Below are 27,775 nucleotides of genomic sequence, written 5' to 3'. Positions count from 1 at the left end.
CAGCATACGAACCGGGTGCCAAGCCAAACTAGAAGATGGCTAATCTTCAACTTTATATAAGAAATGGAAAAAATGGCAGCACTCCAACATTTAGAAAAAGTGTGGGTTTATTCCAAGCAGCGGCGTTTCGGTTCTTATCTGAAGACCAGTTCCTGAAGAAAATGGAGGCGGCGCTGGAGAGTTCTCTCGCAGCATTGGGGACGCTCCCAGTGCTATTTCAGTGCAGAGGACCGCCCCCAGTGCTGCGAGAGAACTCATTTGCATACCGACAAAAATCAGATTATATACCGAACGGCGGCACGGAGAAGACATCTAAAGGTAGGGGAAGAATAGCCTTTCTTAAGGTTATTCCTACGTGTTAGTCACAAAAAATTGTGTTTTAATGATAGGATCCCTTTAAGTCACTCTGCAGCCTTGATCGCCAAGTCCGTAATGCTCAAACTACACAGTATACTATTGAGTTATTATCATGCCTCCTAATAAGGGATAGAGTATGCATTAAAATTTATTCCAATACAAACTACAGCTCATCCTGCAAAAAAAAAAAAAAAAAAATCCCACAAACCACCGTTTACAGAAAAATGAAGATGTTATTATTTAAATGCATGATAAATGATTGCCCAGTCAAAACTGGCTGTGGTGGTAAGGAATTAAAAATAAACAGCCTGCTCATGTACTCTACAAGGCCTAACCTCCTACAACCGTTAGAATAATTCAAGGAGTTTGTATGTCCTCCCTGCATTTGAGTGGGCTTCCCCTGGGGTACTCTGGTTTCCTCCCACACTCCAAAAACATACTGATAGGGAATGTAGATTGTGAGCCCTCTATGGGGCAGTGATTGATAAGGTCTGTAACGTTCTGTGGAATAGGATGGCGCTATATAAGTAAGAGAAAGAAATAAGTAAGCAAAATTTCCAGTTGTATCCATAAGTAACTTCAGTATTAATAAAATCCGGATGGTTTCTTCCATCATGTTCCTCGAAAGTCTTCTTATTTATAGCCACTAGAAAGCAAAACTTTTTTTTTCCTTGTTCGGAGCCTCTCATGGATCTCAAAAAAAAGGGCACGGTAAGCACAGCCTAAGGCACTTGGAAGGCTGTTGACTGTACCCTATTCAGCAGTATGTATGTCACAAGCGGAGCTTAAGTCTCTGCAGGGAAAGGCAGATGAGATTGGTTGGCGAGAACGTAACATGATCTAAGAGAAAGAGGAGGCAGCCCCAAGGAGGGTTAGTGACAGCAGAACATCAGAGTTATGTAGATGACGGATCGCAACATATCCTCATATGCTTTATGTCAAGTGTCATGGAGATCTTATGCAGATCCAAATACAGCAAAATGACTCAATGTGGCAAATAGCTCTAGAAAAGGTTATGGATTCTTTAGAACAGGGGTGGGCAATTCATTTTCCTATGGGGCCACATGAGAAATTGTGACGGTTCTAGAGGGCCATGCACGCCGTGGCAAATTTAGCTCCACCCACTTCCCCACTGACTCCGCCCATGCTCAATCATTTTTCCCATGTGCCCTACAAAGTAAAATAATCCTACAGTCACCCTAACATTATACACCCCTACATTATAACGTTTCGCTCCAAATGTCCCACAATATTAAGTCTCTCTCCTCGTGCCAAAGTATAAACTAGCAGAAACTAGAGGGGACATTAAACTGGGGCAGCTGGAGGGGGACATTAAACATGTCCCCCTCCAGCTACCCCCCCATGGTTTAATATCATCCTCCAGCTGCCCCAGTTTAATGTCACCCCTCCATGTGCATTCAGTTTAACTGCCCCCCTACATCTGCCCCTAGTTCCCCCCTCTTGCTCACACATGCTATCTCTTCTCTCTTTATCATCCAGCAGCCTCCATTGCCGGCAGCTTGCATCAAGCGCACAGTTCCGTGTGGCTCCGCCCACTAACGAGTCATAGCCTATCCTGGTGAAAGGCTGTGATGACATAATCACAGATCCTTGAACAAACTTCCACTAGCTATGAGGGCCTGTGTCCCGCGGGCCGCATATTGCCCAGGTCTGCTTTACAGCATACAAGGAACAACTTTTTAAAAGTTTACATAGAAAAGATACCGGCTCAAATTTACTAATAGTTAGCGTAAACTTAGGCAGACTGAAAATACATCAAAATTATCAAAGTGACTGGGGCAACACGGTGGCTGAGTGGTTAGCACTGTAGCCTTGCAGTGCTGGAGTCCTGGGTTCGAATCCCACCAGGAACATTTGCAAGGACTTTGTATGTTCTCCCTGTGTTTGTGTGGATTTCCTCCCATTCCACAAAGACAGACTGATAGGGAAAAAATATACAATGTAATCCCTGTATGAGGCCCACAAGCTACATATATATATATATATATATATATATATATATAAAAGAATATACCCTTAGGCTCCTTTTAATAGCACTGTTCATTAGGGAAATTTTACATTTAGGAAAAAACTTGTAAATGTCCAATTGACACTCTTATGGGGTTTGTAGGACTAGGCCTTGGTGTCCAAGGTTACACTGTTTTTTCTCAAAGTGGTAAAAAAATTACATTATCCTCAAAAACAACTCTATTCAATACGATCCATATTTCCAATAAAATTCCTGGTTTGCCTTGAAGGGATCCTGTCAGGTAGTTTTCCATCATAGACTAGCACCATCCTATACAGGATCACCTAATGACCTTTCCATTCGTGCCTCTCTTCAATTGTTCTGCTGCAGCAAAATAAAGTTATAAATGTTTAAAAGCAAAAAAAAAGTCGATGTGGACCATCTCCGACCCAGTCTCCTTCGTGATGTCAAGGAGGGAGGAAACTGTGAGGGAGAGGTCACCTATGGCCAGGAGGAATGACTAGCATGGGGACAGCGTGACTAGGCTTAGGCCTGATTCACATTTGCCTCAATAATCCCCCCCCCCCCCAGAAAGGACTACCGAACACATTAGCAAGCAGTGTGCAGTGAAAGCACAAGGACCCCATAGACTATAATGGGGTCCGTGTGCTATCCGCACGGTCTTTGCACAAAACATGCGTTCACGGTCTACTTTTCTCTCCACATGACTCGTGTGGAGACCGTACGGAAAGCACACGGACCCCATTATAGTCTATGGGGTCCGTGTGCTTTCACTGCACACCGCTTGCCAATGCGTTCGGTAGTCTATTCGGGGGAGGTCCCCATGCGAACTCCCCCAAACTGATTACCGATGCAGATTTGAACAAGGCCTTACACTGCTCCCCCTGTGACTACTTAGGTTAATTTATAAATTCACTTTCCTGCAACAGAAAGATTACAGAGGGGCCCAATGGCAAGGGAATTACTTTACCAGTTTATGGTGCCCTTTAGGCTGTGCATGATGATTCTTAGCTGTGAGGCAACGATTATGACAAAAACTTGTCATCTGATTTTGTAGCAACCAAAGATCAGTCAGACCTCTTCCTGTCAGAGTTTCCTTTTGATGGTGTACAAAACTGTATTGGCTGCCACCTTGGCAATTTCTTTGCAAGACAGACCTCCACTACTTAGGATAAGTTCAGACGGGGATTTTTGGACCGGAACCTGAGGTGGAGGCCAGCTCAGGTTCCTATCCAAAAAGCGGGTAGCCGTGACTGAAAGTCGGTGCACTTCTGGCACAGCCATTCCGTAGAAATCCCAGTTTTTGCTGATATGCAAATGAGTTCTCTCGCAGCCCTGGGGGCGGTCCCCAGCAGCACTGGGGGCGTCCCCAATGCTGTGAGAGAACTCTCCAGCGCCGCCTCCATCTTCTTCAGGAACGGGTCCTCTTCGCGTCTTCTTCCAGGGGTTGGCTTCAAACTTCTAGGCCTCGGGCCTGGAGCAAAGCCAACTGTGCATGCCCGCTGGCCACAAGAAAATGGCCGCTTACAATACTGCGCATGCCCGAGGCCTAGAAGTTTGAAGCCAACCCCCACGTAAGAAGACGCGAAGAAGACCCGTTCCTGAAGAAGATGGAGGCGGCCCTGGAGAGTTCTCTCGCAGTATTGGGGACACCCCCTGTGCTGCGAGAGAACTCATTTGCATACCGGCGAAAACTGGGATTTCTATGGAACGGTGGCGCGGAGAAGACATCTAAAGGTAGGAGACGAATAGCCTTTCTTAAGGCTATTCCTACATGTTAGGGACAAAAAAATTGGATCTTAAAGAGGACCTTTCACCACTTTTGGGCACATGCAGTGTTATATACTGCTGGAAAGCTGACAGTGCGCTGAATTCAGCGCACTGTCAGCTTTCCCGATCTGTGCCCGGTGTGAAGAGCTTACGGTGCCGGTACCGTAGTGCTCTATGGTCAGAAGGGCATTTCTGACCATTAGCCAGAGACGTCCTTCTGCCTCGCGGCGCCAATCACGCTGTGCTGTGGAGCCGGGAGGAACGCCCCCTCCCTCTGCTCACACAGCTCGTCCATAGACGAGCATTATCAGGAGCGGGAGGGGGGAGTTACTCCCCGCTCCACAGCACAGCGCGATTGGCGCCGCGAGGCAGAAGGACGTCTCTGGCTAATGGTCAGAAACGCCCTTCTGACCATAGAGCACTACGGTACCGGCACCGTAAGCTCTGTACACCGGGCACAGATCGGGAAAGCTGACAGTGCGCTGAATTCAGCGCACTGTCAGCTTTCCAGCAGTATATAACACTGCATGTGCCCAAAAGTGGTGAAAGGTCCTCTTTAACAAGGTAATTCCTGGAAACGCAGCTTTTTTTGCTGCAAACTTTGTTGCATTTTTTTGAGCCAAAGCCAGGAGTGGCTTGAACAGAAAGTAGACGTATAAGAGCTTCCTAGATATTTCCCATTCCTTTTGTAGCCACTCTTGGCTTTGGCTTGTAAAACTGCAGCAAAATCTGAGGAATTGCAGCTCTACCCCTATTTCCAGAATAAGAGCAGCCTGTATGTGCTCCCAGTCCACTACACAAGCTTCTGGATTGATTTATCTATAGGGCAAATGGTGCACCCGCACCAGGCCCTAGGGTAGTGGGGGGGTTCAGCCCCGCATTTCAGGTGCTATTCACTGTTACAGCAGGTTCCCAAGTTCAAAGTTGAACACAATGGTGGCATGCAGCGGTGTCAGCTCCATACACCATCATTCAAGTTCTGAGGCAGTCTACGACAAGGATGCGCCATGGATGACCACCGAGACTGTAGCCGGAACCTGCAGGCCGCTCCGGGTGAACCGGGCTCGGTGAGTATTTCTGAATTTGCATGCATTATATTAGTTGAATGGGTGTACTAGGGGTTTGTGTATGTGTGTGGGGGGGTTCATTTGTTATACATGGGCCACTTGAAGGTACATAAAATTAACCATTTCAGTACCAGGCCAATTTGTGCTCCAGGACCAGACACATTTTAGGTTTATTTTGTATGTGCGGTTTAGAGGGCTGTAAAGTTTTTCTCCTACGTCTCATTCAACTAATTTTTGCGTCTTTTTTTCGGGGACACCTAGGGCTTTATTTTTATGTTGTTTTTATTTTCGAATGTGTTTGAATTTTTTTTTATATCCAGGAAAATATAAACAAAATAAGTGTCCGGTTTTCACTTTTCTTTTTTATTTAATAACACAAAGTGCTGCTGAAAAACTTTATAAAATAGTTTTTCCTCTCCATTATGGTAATTTTTATTTTGTATGGTGTTGTCGGGGGTGGGGCTATAACCTTTAGTCATGGCATTTTATTGGCGTATTATTTAACTTTTTTTTTTTTTCAGATGGTGTCCCCATAAGGTCATAAGAGACTTTTGGGGACATCTGATCACTTTTTTCTTTTTAAGGAGGCTGTTTCCCCCTGCAACTCCAGTACATTTAGCCCCAGTTGCAGGAGGAATCCAGCCTCCTGTACAGTAGTATATACAGCTTACAGAACTGATCTGGGTCCTGTAGGCCCCAGCAGCTCTTGTAAGACACTGACACCGGCGGATCACGTGACCGCCGGGTCAGAGGGTGGCCCCATCATGGCGGTGCGCATAGCCGTGTATACAGCACTTATTGAGTGCTGTATACACAGCGATCGAGAAGGCAGGGAAGGGAATAAACCTTTCCTGCCATCTCTCTGGGAGCTCGGGGTGAAGTTACAGCCGGCTCCCAGTATCAGCAGCTGCACGATCTCATGCAGCGGCTGTGTTCTGACAGGATGTACCAGCACGTCCTGTCAGAACTAGGCAACCACTTCCTGAACGTACAAAGTCTATGGGCGGTCCAGAAGTGGTTAAAGGGGTGGCCACTCTCAGACCAATATTGAGAGACAAATGTTATTGTTTTTTGCATAATAAAAAGTTGTACAATTTTCCAATATACTTTCTGTATCAATTCCTCACGGTTTTCTAGATCTCTGCTTGCTGTCATTCATTCTGCTTACCTCTAGTGGATAAAAGTTTGACCATGGTCATGTGATTTACGGTCCATGATCATGTGATGAGCACACAGGTGCCGCTCGTTATAATCACAGCACAATAATCAGACATCTGCCTGGTGTCCTTATCACGTGGCCATGGGCCATAAATCACATGACCATGGTCAGACTTTTAGCCATTAGAACAGGGGTAGGGAACCTTCAGCTCTCCAGCTGCTGTGAAACTACAACTCCCAGAATGCTCCATTCACTTCCATGGGAGTTGGAAGAACAGCAGAGCAAGTATGCATGCTGGGAGTCGTAGTTTTGCAACAGTTGGAGAGCCGGACGTTCCCTACAGAATGAATGACAACAAGCCGAAATCTAGAAATCCATGAGGATCTGATCTATAAAGTATATTGGAAAATTGTATATCATTTTATTATCCAAACTATAACTCTTGCCTCTCAATATTGGTCTGAAAGTGCCCAACCCCTTTAAGTATGGGGCCATTCATTAGGTGGGGGGACAAAACCCACCAATATGTAAAACGGACCTACCTACGCAGGGTCCCGATCTGGTACCTGGACGGATCACATACGACCTATCTTGCGGCTTAGGTCATCAGGGAAAACCCCTTTTAACAGCAGACACCCCCCAGTTTGCGATCAAGTAGACGAAATCTGACAGATCCTGGATTAAAACATATCTAACTTTTGTTTTTCTCTGAAAAAGTTTCACTTCCCTCAAAAACAAAATTAAAATTTCCTTTTTTTAAAAAATTATACAAATCCAGTAAAAAAAAATAAAAAAAATTTATAATCAAATTTTTTTAAAAACCAATAAAAAAATAAATTTATATATAAAAAAAACAAACAAACCCAAAACAGCAAATAAATGTATCGGTATAACTTACCTACACCCAGGAAAAAAAAAAAAAAAGTTGCGTATTTTAAATATTTAAAATATACAAATATAATTTTTATTGCAAATTTTTTTTTTTTTGTGTGTGTGTGTGTGTGCGAGTGAGTGCGTGTGTGTATGTCCCCCCTCTCTGCGAGCGCTCTCTCTCTCTCTCGCTTTCTCTCTCTCCCCGTCTGCTCCTTGTGGCTGAGCGAGGTTCATGTTGCGCTCTCTCTCTCTCTCTCTACACTGCCAGCCCCTGATGTGATGGCGAAGAAACCCCGTTGACAAGGCACTGCTTTTTCATGACGGTGAGTTTCCCTTTGAGTGTATTATAATTTTGTGATAAAAATTTCAAGGAAAAAAAAACAAAAAAAACACACAACCTCCTTCCTCCCTTCCTTCCTTGAGGGAGGGAGAAAAAAAGAAAAAAAAAAGGGACGGGGAAAATCTATCTCCAGACAGACAAGAAAAAAAAAAGAGGAGCAAATAATAATAATAAAAAAAACACTTGCCAAAAAAGCCAGCATATTAGGTTTCAGCTTCGCGAGCTATTGGCTACTACGTCCCCCCCTCTTTGACTCCTCTTTTTTTTTTTTTCCTCCTTCGTTTTTTTTTTTTTTTACTATCCGAAAATAAAGGGGGGGGTCGGATAATAAAATATTTATCGATGTCGACTCTACGGTTTCTTTTCCGAGTGTAGGCTTCCTTTCCAAGGCTTGGTTATGTTTGTGGTATATTTTTAGGTATTTTTTTTTTTCCGTGGCCGACTCTCCTTCGTAGACGGTGCCGGGGACGTCGGTTGTTGTCGTTAGAGGAATAAAAATATATTATTATTCTACGTTTAGGTCGCTGCGAAGGCGACGAGGGGTGGAGGGAGAGTCGGGATCGTAGGGAGGGGAAGGGGGGGTGTTTTTTTTTTTTTTTTTACTCCTTTTTAGCTGGAGGTGGTAAAAAAAGTAGCCAAGGAAGGTGACGGTGCGACAAGGGAGGGGTAGTTTGTATTTTTTTTTTTTTTTTCCCAATGCAAATTGAAGAAGGGAGGAAAGGGAAAACTCTTCTTTCAATGACTCATTGATTTGGAGCTGGGTTAAAATTAGTTTTTCTCTCCCTCTCTTTAACTCCCACTACCACCATCACCTCCCCCCACCCTCCCCGCCCTGGATCACCACCATCAGGGGAAAAAATAGAAAAAGAAAAATAATCTTTAGTCAATCCCCTCCCCTCGTTCTCCTCTCTGTAAAGCTGCATCGCTTACTGCCCACGACGATTTATTTCGAGGTGTCTGTGGTGCTGTGTGGAGATGGGAGACATCGCCTGGCCCTCTCTCCGTACTTTACCTCAGGACCGCCGGCTAGGTTCGAAATCGACTCCCCGGCTCCCGCTGGGGCCTAGGCGCGGTCGCGAGGGAATGGAGCCCGCCGGAGTGATTTTAAACACGACGTTTCCTCAGCTATCGCCGTTTTTACTTCCTAGTGGCGCCTCCGTGAGGAAAAAAAAACGGACGAGGCCGCCATTGTAGGATGGAAGATGTTCCGTTACTGTGGTTATGGCGCGGCGGGAATTCGCTGGGAAGCCGGGGAGTCCCATTTCCTGACGGGGCTTGTTAGTGCTATGATGGCAGCTGTGTTATTTTTCCTCCCCTTCGTTTTCAGCCGTGGGGAAAGAAGCGGGGTGATCGCCGAGGCCGCCGGAGCTATGGCGCCGGTAGGTCGTGGTTGATGTAGGCGAGGCGGGAATCTCTGCTGTCTCCTGACGGGTTGGTTGGTTTTATTCGTTGTCTTATTCTTTGTGCAGTCGCCATGATATGTCTATGCCTGGCTTGTTAGTCCTACTGTATAAAATGTCTGCTCTGGGGAGTGTGTGTGTCTGTGGGGATGGGATCTGTAAAGGGAACGGCGTTAGACTTTATTTCATGGAGGATTTTCTGTCAGATTTGTTGTTTGTGAGGAGACGGGAAGATGGCGCCGGCTGCTGGCAAGCGGCCAGTCGGGTTGGCGCAGTTCAGCGCGGCCTCCATTTTCCAGCCGAGGCTTGTGCTTCCTCTGCAGGGTCTGTCGGTGGCAGATACACGGGGGGAGCCGGGGCTGGTGGTGTCTGTCCTTGTGTACAATGCTGTGAGACTATGGCCCTATAGTCTAGTGTAGGTTACACTGCTGTGCTCTGTTGTCCTCTGTTATCAGCCATTTCACACTGTGACTACAATAAAGTGACTGACAGCAGGCTAGAGAAATTCCCTCATGTGTGTTCAGACTATGCGGTTCGTGTCAGCCGTCTACGACCGGCGGTTTTTAGTAGATTCACGTTTTTATTTATCTATTATGCTTACTTATATAGCGCCATCATATTCCGCAGCGCTTTACAGATATTGTCAGTCAGTGCCCCATACAGGGCTCACAATCTACATTCCCTATCAGGGCTTGTTCACATGGGGGCGGTGGGGCGGATTTTGACCAAAATATGGTCAAAACCTGCCTGCCACAATGTCGCAGTCGCGGCTTACCCTACGCTGGAGTCGGCTCAAATGATTGGGCCGACGCCGGAGGTTGCGGAAGCCGTGGACCAGCGAGCTGCGGAATCCGCCTGAAGAAAGGGCAGCTCGCTTCTTTTTTTTCCCGCTATCAGCAGTTGCCGATAGCGGAAAAAAGAACGCTAGCGGTCTCCATAGACCACCATTGTAAAGGGGCGGATTATGGCGTGGATTTCGCTGTCAAAATCTGCCCCTTTGAACCCATGTGAACTAGCCCTTAGTATGTCTTTGTGTGGGAGGAAACCCATGCAAACACGGGGAGAACATACAAACTCCTTGTAGATGTTGCCCTTGGCAGGATTTGAACCTAGGACTCCAGTGCTGCCCACGTGTTATGAGCTAAAGGCTATTAGTTTGTAAACAAACACCCCCCCTCCCTTGTTTTTGTTTCCTACCGTGGAAATCAATATGCTAATGAGCTGCATGTACACGGTGGGCGTTCTGTACACCCCTTAGCGTCATAGCTTGTGGACGCCCGCCGCTCTTCCAAACCCTCCATCCTTCTGCTCATTCACCGACTGTTTCTATTGAAATCACACGCGTGCGCAGTAGCGCTCCCTTTGGCTCACTACTGTGCACACTCCAGTGCCATTTTCCCGTAGGGAACTTTGCGAGCTGGCGCCGGAGGGAGCGCTACTGCGCACGCGCGTGATTTCAAGAGAAACTGCCGATGACGGAGGCGCTGAATGAGCAGGAGGAGGAGGGCTTGCAGGCACAAGGATTTGGGGTAGTTCACACGGAGTAAACTGGCGTGTATTTTGGCATGTAATTTTACACATGTAAAATAAGACTCCCATTGACTTCAATGACATTTTGCACGTGTATTTTGGAGTTGATTTTTTTTTTACACGCGTAAAAAAAAATGTCATTAAAGTCAATGGGAGTCTTATTTTCCACGTGTAAAAATACACGCCAGTTTACTCCGTGTGAACTACCCCAAAGAGTGGTGGGCGACCAGAAGCTATGATGCTAAGGGGTGCACGGAACGCCCACCGTGTATGGGCCAGCTCATTTGCATATCAATTTCCACGGTAAGAAACCAAAAGCGGGAGGGGGTCTTTTTACAAACTAATATAAAGACTATCCAGGCATATCTTTAGCTCATAACACGGAAATCTAGTGATGGAGCCCCTTTAAATGGACGCCTCATTCTGCTATTGATTTGATCCTCCACCGGACACCCGGGGTAGATGTCAACTAAGTGTCAGTCAAACGTCGCGACCTTAAACTGTATCCGCAGCCATGTCTGAATACCACCCCCTGCCTTACCTAACATATCTCCCTATCTGAAAAGCTTAGCTTTGGCCGCAATACGTGAACGCAAATCTGAGTGCGTTATTTAATTTTATTGAAATTGCGAACAAAAATACAACCTATGAAGCCTAAGGCCGTGTTCACATCTGCAAGCGTATTTACTTTTATCTCTTTCCTTAAAGGGGGGGGGGCACCAAAGTTTCACTAAGTTCACGCATGTACTTTGATTTCCGTTCTTTTGGTCCGTCAAAAGACCAGAAAAACGTACTGCGACCGACGCAAGCCAGGACTGAGGGACCCCATTGACTGAGGTCTGTCAGGTGTCCATTTTATTTTTTTTAAACTGAACTCGAATGAAAAAATTGGGTTTGCGGCACTTTTTCCATCAGGCGATTGCTGACAGACACTTTGTGCAGATGTAGTCTTACCATGTCGGCTTCCCAAAAAAAAAATAAAAAATGGCGGCTATGTTGTAGACATGAACTTGGTCACACACAGTTTCTGCAGAATTTCTGTTGTCCTGCATGTCACCTGTATGTGGTTGGCCATTAATCCCACGTGCTCCTCATTAGGGTGCTTTCACACGGAGTAACGCTCCGCTCATTCTGACACGTAAACACGTGTCAGAGTGACCGCTGTGAAACAGAATCTCATTGATTTCAATGGGTGCCGATCTTGCGCGCTCTACACATTGAAGTCAATGGATTTAAAAGCCTGCCGTTCATTTCAATGTGTAGCGCGCGTAAGACCGGCACCCATTGAAGTCAATGGGATTCTGTTTTACAGCGCTCACTCCGACACGTGTTTACGTGTGAGAATGAGCGGAGCGTTACTCCGCGTGAATGCAGTCTTATTGCAATTAAAACTGCAGGCAGAAGAAGCCTCAAGTAAACATGGCCTCATAATGCAAACTGTCTAGTGAATTATTATTTTTTTTATTTTTTACATACGTGTTTTAATTTGTACCATCTCCAAACTGGTGATGGTGGGACCGTAGCAGAACTTTACAAGACTTTATGAAGTGGCTGACACCAGGGAACAATAGAATGCAATATGCTTCACAAGTAAGGGTACGTGGGTACTATTGTATTCCACAATGTACCAGGAAAACAAACGGTGAGATTTTTAATTGGATTAAGCTCTAGTCACATCACGGTTGGAGGTTATGTACAGAAAAGTCATTGCCTATTATATTTGATTTGAAGGGAATTTTTTTTTTTTTTTTTTTTGTTTTTGTTATTCCCTCCCCCCTCCAATAAAAAAAAAAGTCAAACCTTGATGAATCCCACTGGTTTAAAATGGGGACGGAGACCTGAACGCTAGTGTGAACCTAACATAAGATGTAACTTGTAATTTCTCATATTTTTAGTTAGAATAATAAAAAAAAAATTGTTGTAAACCTCTTAGACTCCTTAAAGGGATTGTACAAAGATTTGAATCCATGCCTTTTCTATAGGATAGGGGAAAACTTACTGGTGGATGGGGATCCAACTAGTGGGACACCCACCGATTCCCAAGAACAGGGGATGCAATGACAGGTCAAGTGTGTGTACTACTCCTCCATTCATTCTGTGTTAGGGTATGTTCATACTTTCATTGGAGAGTCAGTGAGAACCCAAAGTCTTTTTAAAAAGCAAATGCAAAAGTCCTACATGTAGGACAAGAATCACAAGGGATTATAGTCGATCTGTCTGTCTCCGTTAGACGAATCTGTCCTAAACTTTCTTCTGTTTATGTGATGGAATATGTGAACTTACGATGTTCTTACTACACTGTAAAAAACAGTGGCAGAATTGCTGTTTTTTGGCATTGCTATACTCCTAAAAATGTAAAACTGGGATAACAAGTCATGTGTCCCAAAATAATACCAATAAGTCCGTCAGCCTGAGCTGTAATAATCAAACCCTTTGTACAGTTACTGTGCCAAAAAATGGCTTTGGAGATGCTGCTACCAAAAAGTGGCTTCTTTTTTTCTCTCCATAGAATATGTAGAGTCTATTAGACCCCCATGCACACAATGAAGAGTATTTGGGAGTGTTCACACGGAGTAAATGCGCGTGTATTTTTGCAAAATACACGTGTAAAAATAAGACTCCCATTGACTTCAATTATATTTTTTACACATGTAAAAATACGCCTGTAAAATGTCATTGAAGTCAATGGGAGTCTTATTTTTACACGTGTATTTTTATACGTGTATTTTGCAAAAATACACGCGCTTTTACTCCGTGTGAAGGCTCCCTTTTTATGTCTGACTGAGTTTGCAGCAGAATGCAGTCGAGTGACACTGAGTGACATCCAAGTGCATTACATGATGCAGTCACATCAATGAGGGCTTCTGGTCTGTTCCGAAAACAGCAAGGTAAAACCTGCTCCATGTCACTGGAACGGATTGGAATTCTCCTTGGGGAAGGTTAACGTCTGCGCCCGGTCTTCGCTTTGTGGGTTTCCGTCTTCTGCCCAAGAAACTGGACAGGAGACGGAACCCCGGCAGTCAGTGTCCGCCCGTGAGCGTCTTCTGGTCTCTTCCGCGAAATCGGGTTTTTTTTTTATAACTGGAGACAAAGTCCTGCATGTTTGACTTTGTGTCTGGTTAAAAAAAAAAAAAAATGGTTTCACCGCGGAGAGGCAGAAGATGCTCACCAGCAGACACTTTGCAAACCCATTCAAATGAACAGGTTTGAAAACTGACCCCCGGTTCCGTCTCCTGTCCAGTTTCTTTGAAAAAAAAAATAAAAAACAAAAACTACAGATTTTGGAAAGTGGAATTAAAAAAACAAAACATGAGCAATGGCTGTGTCCTCTAGTTGTTAAAACATTAGGTTTATTCTTCTTATTATATAATCGGTGTGGCCACATCAAATGTCTAAGCTATTAAAATATAGTTTTTCTAAAATCACTAATGCTCAGTTTGCAACCCCCAAACCCCCCTATAAAAGAACTTAACAGAATTCTGAGTTCTGGTGTAATTTGCACTAAAAAACTGTCTTAAGCCGAGGCCCGTTGTGGTTTGAGAAATTGCAGAAAGTCAGTTATACCTATACCCCCTGATGAAGGCGATTGCGCCGAAACGCTTGTTGGGAGTGCGGCGCTGTGCACCTACACCTCTAGGCCTCTTAGTTGTGGCACCCAATATGGGTAAGTGTGCACACCTTTCACTGCCAAGTGCTATACATCCTTCTTTGGTATGTCTATGTAATGCTTGGTTCACATTAGCACTTGATTCCCATTCTGGAAGGAGTCGGCATAAGGACCCCCCCCCCCCGTATGTAATATCAGCGCAACTGCAAGCGCTGGACAGTTAAGCACACGGACCCCCATAGACTATAATGGGCTTGCCACGATTCGTGCGGGCAGTGCCCGGTCAGCACACAGAGCCCATTATAGTCTATGGGGTCCGTGCACTTTGCCAGCACATCGCTTACAATTGTGATTGTATTCCGTCCGGGGGGTGTCCATGCTCCTTCCGGATGGAATACAAATGCTAGTGTGAACCAACCCTTAGAGAGCAGTGCTATACACTGACACTCATGGCTAGCTTTATTATAGTAACCATGACATGTATTGTTCCACTTTATGGTTGATTCCATTATAGTAATCATGATATGTATTGTTATTTCACTGAGTTCATCTCAGGACTTTGCATTACAAACTTGTTTTTTCTGCACCAGCAGTATGTATTGGGTCACTTTCTTGAGCTCTACTTCAGCCTATGGTTAACCCCTGTGTGACTACATTACTCTCTCAGCCATACCTTGGCTTGTGTAAGGTCCCTTTATGGTTTACCTTTGTACATTATACTAACACGGATTATTATATCATATAGAGCAGGGGTCCCCAACCGCCGGTCCATGGACCAATACCGGGCCGAGGGGCATGTTGCCTCGGTCCGCGTACCGGCGGCAAGGAGTCAGTAGCTGCTGTGGAGCCGGCGAGTGCCTGGGGTTGAGCCAGGACAACACTGACGCTTGGTTGTTGCTCATTGGGATAAGGTGAGCAAAGTGCGGGGTTGAGCCGGGACCTGCTGTATGTCTGGGATTCTAGTATTATGTAGGACATGCAGCGGGTCTTGGCTCCACCCTGCACTCGCCTACCAAACGTTGGGCAACTACATTACACTTTAACCCCGCTCCCACCGGGCCATAGAAAAATTGTTTTGCTGAACTAAACTGGTCCTTGGTGGAAAAAAGGTTGGGGACCACTGATATAGAGGCTTTGATGATACTAAAAACATTTTGTGTGTGCATTTTTCCCCATCTGGTATTGTACCCTGTACGTTTTTGTGTATGTCCTTGTGCATTTGATACATTTTTAATATTTTGTACAACTCATTCAATAAAAATCTTTTTTTGTACTTACTCAGATTTGTATTTGCTGGATGCTGAGTGTTACACTCATCTCAATCCTTTTGGAGTTTTTCATATTATAGAAAACTGTCTAAAGGAGCCTTCACACGATGTAACGCTGCGCTCATTCTGATCGTAAAAATACGTTCAGAATGAGCACGTAAAAAGCAGCTCCCATTGACTTGAATGAGAGCCGGCATACGTGCGCTCCCCATTGAAATCAATGGGAGGTTTTTTTTTTTCTCTATGCTTTCAATGTATTACGCGCGTATCACATTGAAAGTGTAGGGAAAAATAGCCTCACATTGATTTCAATGGGGAGCTCACGTATGCCGGCTCTCATTCAAGTCAATGGGAGCTGCTTTTTACGCGCTCATTCTGAACGTGTTTTTACGATCAGAATGAGTGCAGCGTTACATCGTGTGAAGGCTCCCTAAGGCTATGGCCCCACGGGACGACCCGCAGCGATAAATTGCTGTGGGAAAAACCGTGGCAGGAACGCATCGCGGTTCTTCCCGCAGCGCTTTAAACAGAAGGTTTGCAGAGGTTCGCGCTGTGGTTTTTACTGCAAATTGGGCATGGGATTCGGAAGAATCCCGTTCACTTTGCAGTTACTGTAAAATGCCATGATTTTTTGCCGCAGGCAAATTGCAGCTTCTTCTTCCCGTGGAGCCCCGGCCTAAAAGTTAGACACTACTAATGGGGCAACACGGTGACTCAGTGGTTAGCACTGCAGCCTTGCAGCGCTGGAGTCCTGGGTTCGCCAGGAACAACGTCTGCAAGGAGTTTGTATGTTCACCCCGTGTTTGCATGGATTTCCTCCCATACTACAAAGACATACTGATAAGAGAATAAAATAAAGTACATTGTGATCTCTATATAGGGCTCACAATCTACAAAAAAAAAAAAAAAGTTAGACCCTACTAATAAACCTGCGCCATTATATAGATATCCAGATAGATGGCCTTCAAAGGTTCTGCTCAGCGGGTACAAGGAGTGTTATAAATTTCTCTTGGCTGCTTCTCTGTAATGCATTTAGCATCGCTATGAGTCCAACAATCCACGTGCAGCCACTTCCCTAGACATCAACAAAAACATCCCACGTCGTTATTCAGAGCTCTCTTACAAGCAGTCGATTTGCTTATTCAGTTTACTTTGACAGTGATTTGTTTGCAACAAGTTCAAGCTTTGCCCAAAGGGAATCTATGACAATCCATATCATACTTAGAGCTTGTGCCTATGGGCTCGGTGTAGCCGATGCTTGGAGCCACGATACAGTCATGTGTATAACCGTATTATTTGTGTGCTCTGTATTATTACTCTTTATTTTCTGTCGCTGTATTCTGCGGTGGGATTTCCACAATGAATTCTGATGCATTGGCAATCATTTGTGATCCATTGGCAATCCGTCGCGGTTTTCCTCTGCTGAATAGCCCCGGACGAATGCAAACCATGGCAATATCGAGCAGGATGGTAATTTTTTCTCAGTCACCTGCTGCTATCTCCGACTCCCATGGTTTCCAAGTCCGTGGCAGATTCATCCATGTAAACGCAGCCTTAAGCCTAATGCGTACGACCGAGTGTACAGGCCAATGCTTCTCTGGTCTATTCCGTTTCGTTGATTATATAGCAGGTCCAGTATTGCTCTATGTTATCAGAACCAAATGCATCCAAAGCCCCCATAGAAGTAAATATGCTTTGAAGTGATATGCAAATGAGGCAATTGATGCACTGGAGGCGGGAAATCAACTTTGTGAGCAATGTCACTCAAGTAAGATTAGTGATGTCACGGCAGTGTAAGGATCATCTCTGACACAGGATGGAAAATGCAGTAAATTTTAGTGGTCTGTGTGGTAAGAGCAGTGCTCCAGGGAGCTGAAGGCCCGTCCTTGGTGCACCATTTGCCACATTTACATGCCACGTCATAATTTTTCTCCAAAAGAGACCTCGATAATAAAATTTTCTTCCTATGTTCATTGTAAAGAAACTGAAACCTATAGAGAAGCAGAAAATAAAAAAAATATTAACCCATAATTTATTGAGGGAGTTATTTTAGTGTAGCACAGATGTCTTTTGTCGCCTTCGAGCATACGCTTGTTTGTCTAATTTTGCCGTAGTGCCTGTGCTAACACCTGGGAGCGGAGGATTCTTCTGTTGTGTCACCAGGTTTTCCATTCATGTGAGTGGTGACTAGGGAGCCCCTAGAAAGGGCTCGAGGCTGTCTGTATACCAGGCTTCTGTCTGTATACCAGGCTTCTGTCAGGGACGCAAGTGTTGCTCTCAAAAGTCTGTCATAGTAACACAAATTATAATTTATTATAATACAGAGAATGCTTATACGTTACTAAACAAACGTAATGTAATAAAAATTGGTTGTTCCACCACTAGTTTTTTTTTCCCTGCATGGACCATGAGAAGTAAATCAGGACCATGCCAATTAAGTAGCCGACGTCGCTAAGATCTGCAAATGATCAGATTTCCAAGCACCTAGTTCTCTGCCAGATGTCCAGCTACAGGGGTTACATTGACCTCCACTGCTTGCAAAGGTTTTTGTGGCAAGACGAGGCTGGGATTGAGGTCTATCCTCTTCAGCAATGAGTCTCACTTTTGTATTGGGTGCATTGATAGCCTGAAAATGATTTGGAGACCACAAGGACAGTGCCATGAAATGCCCTTCACAAGGGAACGTCACACTGCTCTTACTCCCTGGATTGTGGAGTGGGGAGACATAATGTATCGTAGCTGGACCCCTCTAGCCTTCATTGATACGAGGGGAGCCTGAAAAGTTTGTGGCCCAACCCAGAAGTAGTGACTGTGGGTCAAAATTTTGCAATCAGTTGTCAACATAGATTCCTTTGAGGGTCACACGTGTACACCATTGCTCTTGGAGTTTCATTATGTACGACGTCCATGACTGCTTCATCAGAAGGAAAACGACTTCCACCAAAGTGCCTTTACACCTATGAGATTATGTGGTAGTCCGAGGGGGCCAAATCAGGGTAATAGAGTGGTGCTTAAGCAGTTGAAGCCTTTTTGGGCCCGTGCACACAGAGTTAACGTGAGCGTATTTTAGCATAATACATGCGTATAGAATACACGTGTAAAAATAACACTCCCATTGACTTCAATGACATCTTTTACACGTGTATTATGCTAAAATACGCTCACGCTAACTCCGTGTGCACGAGCCCTTTGACTGCAAAATTTCTTCTGGCTTTGCCAACTTTTCCATATAACATTTACATATTTCAGCTTCACTACCTAACTTCAAAATGCTGTACCTGAAACGAAAAAAATCAAAATAGACCCAGATTGCTTTACCACTTCAGAAAATAGTTTTTCCTCTCCGTTACAGTAATTTTTATTTTGTATGGTGTCTTGGGGGGCTATTTAATAACGGCGTATTATTTTACTTATGTTTTTAAATTATTTTATTTACATTTTTTATTTTTTCAGATGGTGTCCCCATAAGGTCATAAGAGACCTTTGGGGACATCTGATCACTTATTTCTTTGTCAGATTTCCCCTGCAACTGAGGCTGGTACATTAGCCCCAGTTGCAGGAGGAATAAAGCCTCCTGCACCTTGTATATACAGTATACAGAGCTGATCTGGGTCCTGTAGGCCCCTACAGCTCTTGCAAGAGGCTGATCCCTGCAGATCACGTGACCGCCGGGTCAGAGTGCGGTCCCATCATGGCGGCGCCCATAGCTTTGTATACAGCACTTTGAATACAGAGATCGAGAAGGCAGGGAAGGGAATAAACCTTCCATGCCTTCTCTCTGTGAGCTCCGGGTCAAGTTACAGCCGGCTCCCAGTATCAGCAGCTGCACGATTTCGTGTAGCTGCTGTGTTCTGATAGGACGTACCTGTCAAAACAAGGCAACCACTTTCCGGACGTAAATACTCTATGGGCGGTCCGGAAGTGGTTAAGAGACCTTTCAAATAACAAAATAACATATTGCATTGCAAAACAAGACCATGTGAAAAACATTTCATGGGTGGGCTACAAACTTTTCAGGTGCCCCTCGTACTCTGGTAAAACAGCTCGTACCCAGGGGTACATACGTTTCACCAAAGTGTTTCGGGAGCCTTTGTTTCAACAGGACCACGTCAGGCTGCATGTTGTTCATGCTATTAATTATACTACCATGGCCTGCAGTCTCCCATCTGGGGCGTCATTGGTTGCCAATTGTAAAAGCAGCTTCTAGTAGCCAATCTTGATGGTTTGTGTGCCCAAGTGCATTGAGTGTGATATAACGTTCCTCAGACAACCACTAATAACCTCATTCATAGTATGCCAAGTTAGGTAACTGCGGGGAGTCGACGCTCAAACTTGATACTGAATAAAAGATAAAGATGTTTTGAATATTTTGTTTCCGTTTTTTTTTTAAATCATTTTCCTGCTTGGTTTTGCAATTTCAATATTGAGGAGTGTACATGTATGGCGGTGTACAGCGACACTGTGCAGACGGCTTGTAAGGACTGAGCAAGGAGCAAACCAGGACTATTCTTTTTCATTGCTCCAGTTAAGTGCACTTACTGTCTGTTTGCATGAGGATTTAGTGGCGCCATCTATGGCTGCAAGTGAGGGAAGGAGCATGACTGGACTATACTTACAGCTGTCCGAGGGGGAAGAACACTGATGGTGATGTGGAACAGTAGGGAGTCAGACATATAGGGGGGAATTTATCAAGAGTCAATCTGCAGGTCCATCTTGATCCCCTATGGGCAGAAGTAGATATGTGCCAGATATATTAAGACAAAGATTGTAGTCAGTTTGTGGCTTATGTGGCCCTTTCTTTGCATGTTTGTAGCCTGTGTTATGAGAGATCTTTATGCTAAGCTGACTTGCTTGGTACTTTACCATTGATTTTGTTTCATAAATGCAGTCTTACTAGTGTTACATTTCAGAAGAAATCATCTACTGTGTATTTTATCTTTAATAAACTTCTTGTTGCGTTCTGCAACTATTTGTGCTCCCTATAGGTTGTGTTTTCCTTGTACCGTCTTTGGAATTGTCCTGTACCCCCAAGACATGCCCCTTACTAATGCACTAGTGCTCCATTCATGAGGAGGCCTTAGACGCGAAAGGGTTCCTTCCTAAAGCTTCAAAATGTAGCTTAGCCCTAGTCTTAAAATTTAGCTTGAAACCTCTTCTGGACCATATTCATCTATGACAAAACCATAAGAATAAGTCGTCATATATGCTTCAAACTGTATAGAGCTCTAATATGGCTCCGATACCATTCTATGTGACCATAGGTAACTGTTTTTATATAGGGGGGGACTGCTGTATTACAATACTGTATGTAACCCAGATCTAGCTGGCCGGGCTTCTAGTCAGTCACAAAATAGAAGTGGAGAGGTGCAGTCTGGTAACTGCTCAAGATTCAGTGTCAAACGCCCAGGGCTGAGAGATCTTATATTTCACGCTCTCCAGGCAGGTATAATGCACAATCCAGTCACATTAATGTGAGAACCTGTCAAAATCCAGAATAACCCCCTTTGGCAGAGCGGATCACTGCGATAGGTGCAGGAAGAGAGGGGATGTTGGGATGATGATCACTGGGATGTTGCGCCATGCCGACTCCAGTGCCGTGGCCAGCTGCACTAGGTAACGCGGATGAGCATCCATGGCATGAACAACCCGATCGAGGTGGTAACACAGATTCTCGATTGGGTTCAAGTCCGGGGAATTTGCTGGCCAAGGGAGTACGGTAAAGTCATCCTGGTGCTCCACAAACGACGCACGTACACTGCGAGCTTTATGACACGTCGCATTGTCCGGCTGGTAGATGCCATCATCCTGAGGAAAAACAATTCGCATGTAGGGGTGAACATGGTCCGCAAGGATAGATGCATACTTGTGCTGATCCATCGTGCCTTCCACCATGATGAGTGCACCCAGATGGCCGATGACATGTGCCTTCTGCCATTGGTTATTTAACGTTGACGTCAAAAGTAGGCGGTGGTCACATTAATATGACTGGACTGTGTAGTCATGTCTTGTAACAGATAGCACGTCTTTGCATCCCAGAATACTGGACCTTGGGCTAAGGCCCCACATTGCGAAAAAGCAGGTTTTTACCCCTTCCCACCGCGGGCATTTTTCAATTTTCGTTTTTGATACCCCCCCCCCCATCCTCCCTTTCCCCTCCTTCCAGACCCCATACATTTTTATTTTTCTGCTCTACGAGCCATATGAGGTCTTAATATTTGTGGAACAAATTGTTCTTCATGATGCCACTATCAATGATTCTGTACAATGTATTCAGAATGGGGTGGATTTGAAGAATTTGTGTGACTTTCTTACGGGCTGTATTCTATATTTCAGTACAATTCAGGGGTACCAAGTTTTATGGTTTTATTTAAATTTTAACCCCTTAAAAAAAAATCCAAAACGGTGCCAAACTTTTTTTTTTTTCTAAAAGTCCCCAACAGACACCCTGAACGGAATACCAAACGCAGATGTGAACCAGGCCTGAGTAATTGTCGGCCTTTGTGCGGATGTAGGCGGCTTTAAGAACTCATACTATAATGGGCAGGCAGCACTCTCTTCATAGTCCCATGGGTGCTATTCCCTGGGGAATGGTCCGCCCCCCACATGTGTAGTAGCCTGGGACAGCTCTCCTAAAAATTTTTGAGCTTACTAGTCATTTTATTGCATTCAAACATTCATATAAGATAACAATAGAAATACACCCTACTGAGCAACATTTCAGGCTGACATGCCCTTCCTCAGGCCTTTAAAGGACTTTCCTGGCCCCAAATGAAGTAACAGGATTTGTTATTGGTGTGTGATCTGTGGGGTCCAAGACTTGAATCCCATACAGATCAGCCTATAGGTGCTAGAAGCCAGTGCAATGGACTGGGAGTGCACGCATGTTAGGACAAGACAGGTGCTCAAAATCGAGGACCAGCAACAACACAAAATGTGGCCGGGGTGGAGTCACTGAAACAAGAGCCTCGGGTCATGAAAACAGTCACTATAGAGCAGGGGTAGGGAACCTTCGGCTCTCCAGCTGCTGTGAAACTACAACTCCCAGCATGCTCCATTCACTTCCATTGGAGTTCCAAGAACAGCTGAGCCAGTATGCATGCTGGGAGTTGTAGTTTTGCAACAGCTGGAGAGTCGGACGTCCCCTACCCCTGCTATAGAGCAATAGTCTCAATTCTATGGCTCTTCAGCTGTTCTCGTAGGTCTACCATGCCGGCAGTCGTACTTGTGCACCATCTGCAGAGCCATCATTTCATGATCACTGGTGTAGAGCTCGGCTGGACAAAGTAGTACAATATTACTAGGATACGCGGCACTCCAGTGAGCCAATGGCCAGGTGATATAGACAGGTAGGAGGACGGCCTATACACTACAGGAGTGACAGAACACAGAAGCAGCCATTAATACATGGAGCTATCCGTGTCTGACTCCGTGTAGTGCACTCTAGTATAGCTGAGTGGGGACTGGCTGTTGGCCCGCCACCGATCAGATATTTATGGACTCTAAGATCGTAAAGAAATTCTGGGCAACCCAGGCAAATGTTCCTATTGTGACCTACGGGTTACTATACGTTATTTAAAGAGGACCATTCACCACCTGGGGCACATGCGGATTTATAGACACTACTGTGAGGAAGGGCGTTCATTACTGACTGTCAGGAACGCCCTTCTGACAGTGAAGAGCTACGGTCCCGGCACCGATAGCTCTTCACTGGGGGTACAGAATGTGAAGCTGATACTGCGGCTTTCTAGTGGTGTATTACACCGCATGTGCCCCGAGAGGTGAAAGGTCCTCTTTAAGGGGTTAAATATTTTCAAACCCTTTTTCAAAAAGTAAATTCCTGGGAATGAAAAAAAAATGTAATAAAAAAATTCACAAAATAGTAAATAACATAAATATATTCCCCTAACAAATAGTACATTAAACTTTGCACATACTTTGTAGGGACTGTGGGCGCCATTTCTGTTAAGTACTATCTCTCTTGTGTCACCCCCTCTACCTCATAGATTGTAAGCTCTTGTGAGCAGGGCCCTCAGTCCCATTGTGTGAAATGACTTTCTTTGTAATGTATCTTTCTGTCTGTATTTGAACCCTACAAATTGTACAGCGCTGCGAAATATGTTGGCGCTATAGAAATAAAATTTATTATTATATGTACACAATGTACAACTACAGGAATGTGGAGAGACAAAAACATAAGAATTATCTGGACGGACATTGGTGCGGTCACCAGGAATTAGCATATCAGCCTAGCCCTGCAGAGAGATCGGATGAAATAGGTTTTTTTTTCCCCCTTGTGAACCATTGCTAAGACGTTGCCAATATGCAATTGAGCCCTGTGGGTGTTGTCAAATAGCTCATTTGCATAATGACAAAAACTACACTATGTGGGTAACGAAAGTAACAAAGGGGAAAACTCCATTAGATTCAGGTAACCCTAAGGGCGGGTTCACACCTGCACCCGGTCTCCACTTTGTGGGTTTCCGTCTTCTGCCAGAGGAACTGGACAGGAGATGGAAACCGGCAGTCAGTTTTTAAACCCATTCATATGAATGGGTTTGCAAAGTGTCTGCCCTTGAGCGTCTACTGGTCTCCACAGCTAAAACGTTTTTTTTTTTTGTTTTTTTTAACCGGACACAAAGTCAGACTTTGGGTCAGGTTAAAAAAAATGGTTTCGCCGCGGAGACCACAAGACGCTTATGGGTGGACACTGATTTCCGGGTTTCTGTCTCCTGTCAGGGTTTCTCGGGCAGAAGACGGGAACCCACAAAGCGGAGACCCGGGGCGCAGGTGTGAACCGCCCTAACTTAGATAACATCTCCTGGGCTAGGTTGATCAGGCTTGAGTGATCAGCCTCTTACTACTTGTGTTACCCATAACAGGTTTCAGAATTTTCTGTATTATAAAAGTGTGCAGACAAGTTTTCTATGAAGAGGGAAAGAAACTTTTGGTCTCTTAAATCATTTAGAAGAATATAGAAGAGAAGAAATTCACATTGTTCCCCAGCAGGTAGAGATGGTACTGGCTTTAGCTGGGCTAACCCATTATGGGATTGATAGCAAAAAATAGAGAAAGCAGGAAATCTCTAAACCAAGATGGACTATTTATTTTTCAAAGACTCTAGTTAGAAGTGCAATGCAAAAAGTAAAGTTATATTCACATGACCAAGCCGATTCCCATTCGTGTTTTTCTCGAGATCCATTTTCTTCTCAGACCTATTCATCTCAATGAGCAAACCAATGAGAAACCAATCTGTGCGTGCACAGACCGTACCCAGCCAAGCAACCGCTGTCATGTGAATGTAGCCTAAATACAGCATGCATAAGGAATACGCAGAGTACGACAGACCATGTGGTGGGGGAGCAGACATGGAAGTTGTGTTTTGGCTCATGGTCGTCTTTAACCATAAATGACCTTGCCTTTTATTTGTTTGCAACTCTGACTCCACAGCCCTGGTTTATGGAATCTGATGGAAATCTAAAAAGTTGACCCTCTAACCGGTGTGACCTTTTATCTTTTCATGCAAAATATCGTCAATATTCTAGCAAATGTGTTTAGCCATTTTATTTGTATACACATGGGCTATCCAATCCATTGTATAGATCATAAAATAAAACCCCAATATTTGTCATTTGCATGATCTGATGAATCATTATAACCTTTATTTGCTCATGATGGCGCCACCTGGTGTTCAAAGTGTATAGCAAGGTGCACGTCCGCCTATTGTGCTGGTGGATGTGCACACGCTCAGTCTCTGTCCAGGTCTCTTCATAGTGATCCTCTGCCAATAGAAATGGCTTTATATATTGTCGGCTGCCAGATGGGGAAGGAGACTGATACTGTCCAGTAGCAGCAGGACCAAGGAGGGTCACCTAGAAGCAAAAATGATGAAAAAATTGATTTTTTTTCTGCTTTAAATATTGAATATTACCGATATGAAAATGATTCACTTTTGCACATCTATTTACCTGATATTTTTTGTTTTCTCTCCTAGGTACAAGTTTTCAGTCGTTGCGTTTACTTGTCAAAATGAACCTTCTGAACCCATTTCGATATGGCGCCTCTTATCAATGGCATCATCAGAAGTTGTGGTAAATCTTTGGAACGCAAGGTACTTTTTGCAACTTCTTATATGAAAAAAAAAAAAAACTAACTTTGTTAAAAAAATAAATAAATAATATGAGACGGTAAAGTCCGTGTTCTTATTACAGTGGAGAATAACCCGCTGGCGCTCAGCCAGTCCTTAATGTGTTTTTAATTGGGAATTCCTTGTCCTATGACACATGTTCATGGAGTTATAGAAAAAAATAACCGTACCTGTGAAGTATCTTGGTATTTGCAAATAATTAAGTGGATTTAACCAGTTTTATTGGACATTGAAATTTGCTGTGTTGGGACTTGCACACATTAAACAGAGGTGTATTTTTCGTGTAGCTGACATGGATGATGATGATGACTCCGGTCTTCTTGATATTATTGGGTAAGTGGACGACATTTCTACCTATCTTTATATGCATTGAAGTAACGAATGGTGTCGATTCTTACACTAAGTTTTTTTGGGGAAAGAAAAAAAAAGGCACCGAAGTTTGATAAACCTAAAACAGCAGTGGCATCTTCCCCAAAAATGCTAGATGTGATAATGAGATAATTGTATGGCTGAACTGATTAGACTTAGGGGCGTCGTCTTAAGTAGTCACTGGGTTCTCACACTTTAACCCCCTGAACAGTTCTGTTTCCTGCAGGGAAAACACCAGGTTTCTGTCTGACCCTTGGTTCACATCTGCGTTTGGTAATCCGTACGGGGGACTCTGCATGGGGACCCCCTCCCCGGATGGACTCCCGAACGCATTTGTAAGTGGTGTGCAGTGAAAGCACACGGACCCCATAGACTATAGTGGGGTCCGTGTGCTTGCTGCGAGATCTCCGCACGAGTCAGAGATTGTGAAGTACTTTCCTGTCCGCATGTTCCCTGCAGAGATCTCATTGCAAGCACACGGACCCCATTATAGTCTATGGGGATCCGTGTGCTGTCACTGCACATCGCTTGCCAATGCGTTCAGTAGTCCGTTCAGGGGGCCCCCATGCAGACTCTCCCGTACGGATTACCGACGCAGATGTCAACGCGGCTTTAGTTAAGTGGTGGCTGACCTAGGTGGTGTGTAGCACCAAAGAGGCAGACACCAAAGACCCTTCTAATATTGATGGCCTATCCTTAGAATAGTAGAAACTGGAAAACCAATTAGAGTGGATTGCGCAGCGGAGAAAAGTATAAGAACTTCCTATATATTTCCCATTACTTTTGTAGCCATTCTTGGCTTTGGTTAAAAAAAAAAAAAACAGAGCAAAATCTGCAAAAAACTCCCAACCTGCTTTTCTGCAATGTGTGGTTTCAGCCTTACTGTTATTGGTGAATGTAGATGCAACATCCCCTACCTGTTAGTGACCCATATGGTAAATGACTTGCTGCCTCCGTGCCCCGGTGGGCGTTATTAGACTCAACCTCTCTGCAACCTCTGCCACAGTTCGCTGGGTGTGGTCGCTGTGCTCTGAGAGTTTACGCAGACACCGTAATCCCTTCGGCTTCTTTGTTGTATTTTTGGCTGATCATACATGTATATGGAGGTGTAGCTGCTGTCTGTATAGGCGAGATCAGGTTCTGTCCTTTGTCTCAGTATCACTGTAGGGACCTTCGTTCACTATAATACCATTTACTACCTGCTGATGACTGATCTTGATATGGATAGGGGTGGGTTAGTAGCAAATCAACTCAGTTTATTTTTTTATTTTTTTTTACAAAATCTGCAATCAATTTTTTCCTTGTAAAATATTCCTTTCTAATATGTCTCCTGTAGTTTTTTTTGTTTTTTTTTAATAACCGGTAATTTTCCTTTTCTCTCCAAGGGACCCGCAGGCATTGAATTACTTTCTGCATGGATCTGGTTGTAAATCAGTAAGTCGTTTACTTTCACTTTCTTTAACCCCTTATTGCTCAACCTCATAATAGTATGGCGCTTTCTTGTCAATACATCATTACCAGGACTTGGGTTTAGCTGCTGATATCAGAAAATAGCTTAACCCATCAGGTGCCGTGATCAATAGCGACCACATCAGCACCCTCACAATGAGATCGAGGGGTCGCCATTGCGGTTCAAGTCCCCTTGTGGGATAGTAAAAACAAAAAAAATTAAATAGATCTAATCAGAAAATCCCATCTATTGTATTCAGGCTTTTCCTGTTAATTAGATATATCGCAGGGGCAAATGGTGGCTCAGGGGTTAGCACTAGAGATGAGCGAATAGTATTCCAAACTATAGTTTCTAATACCTCGCTCCCATAGGAAAGCATGGAAGCGGCCGAACACCAAGGCGTTAAGCGCCGGCCGCTAACATGCATTCCTATAGAGCGAGGTATTTGAAT

The 27,775-nt window shown here is 44.4% G+C and overlaps 2 protein-coding genes across 3 annotated transcripts in view; both read left to right on the top strand.

Moving 5' to 3' along the window:
* TBCC (tubulin folding cofactor C) overlaps nucleotides 1–27,775 on the top strand; it is a 270,412-nt gene that overhangs the window by 210,234 nt on the left and 32,403 nt on the right. The gene's annotated exons all lie outside the window — the stretch shown is intronic.
* Nucleotides 7,526–27,775, top strand: part of BICRAL (BICRA like chromatin remodeling complex associated protein) — a 33,179-nt gene continuing 12,929 nt past the window's right edge. Inside the window, exons 1-4 of one of the 2 annotated variants that reach the window (XM_075267103.1) lie at nucleotides 7,526–7,539; nucleotides 25,353–25,469; nucleotides 25,793–25,838; nucleotides 27,260–27,308. In XM_075267103.1, the coding sequence (XP_075123204.1) occupies nucleotides 25,798–25,838; nucleotides 27,260–27,308 (90 nt within the window). In that variant the 5' untranslated portion in view covers nucleotides 7,526–7,539; nucleotides 25,353–25,469; nucleotides 25,793–25,797. Of the gene's footprint in view, nucleotides 7,540–11,999; nucleotides 12,083–25,352; nucleotides 25,470–25,792; nucleotides 25,839–27,259; nucleotides 27,309–27,775 lie in introns of those variants that run through there. The other variant, XM_075267102.1, reaches the window with a different exon arrangement.

The sequence above is a fragment of the Leptodactylus fuscus genome, chromosome 3, assembly GCF_031893055.1.
Source record: "Leptodactylus fuscus isolate aLepFus1 chromosome 3, aLepFus1.hap2, whole genome shotgun sequence".
Taxonomy (NCBI): Eukaryota; Metazoa; Chordata; class Amphibia; order Anura; family Leptodactylidae; genus Leptodactylus; species Leptodactylus fuscus.
The sequence above is the reverse complement of the archived record's forward strand: the minus strand, read 5'-3'. Positions and strand labels throughout refer to the sequence as shown.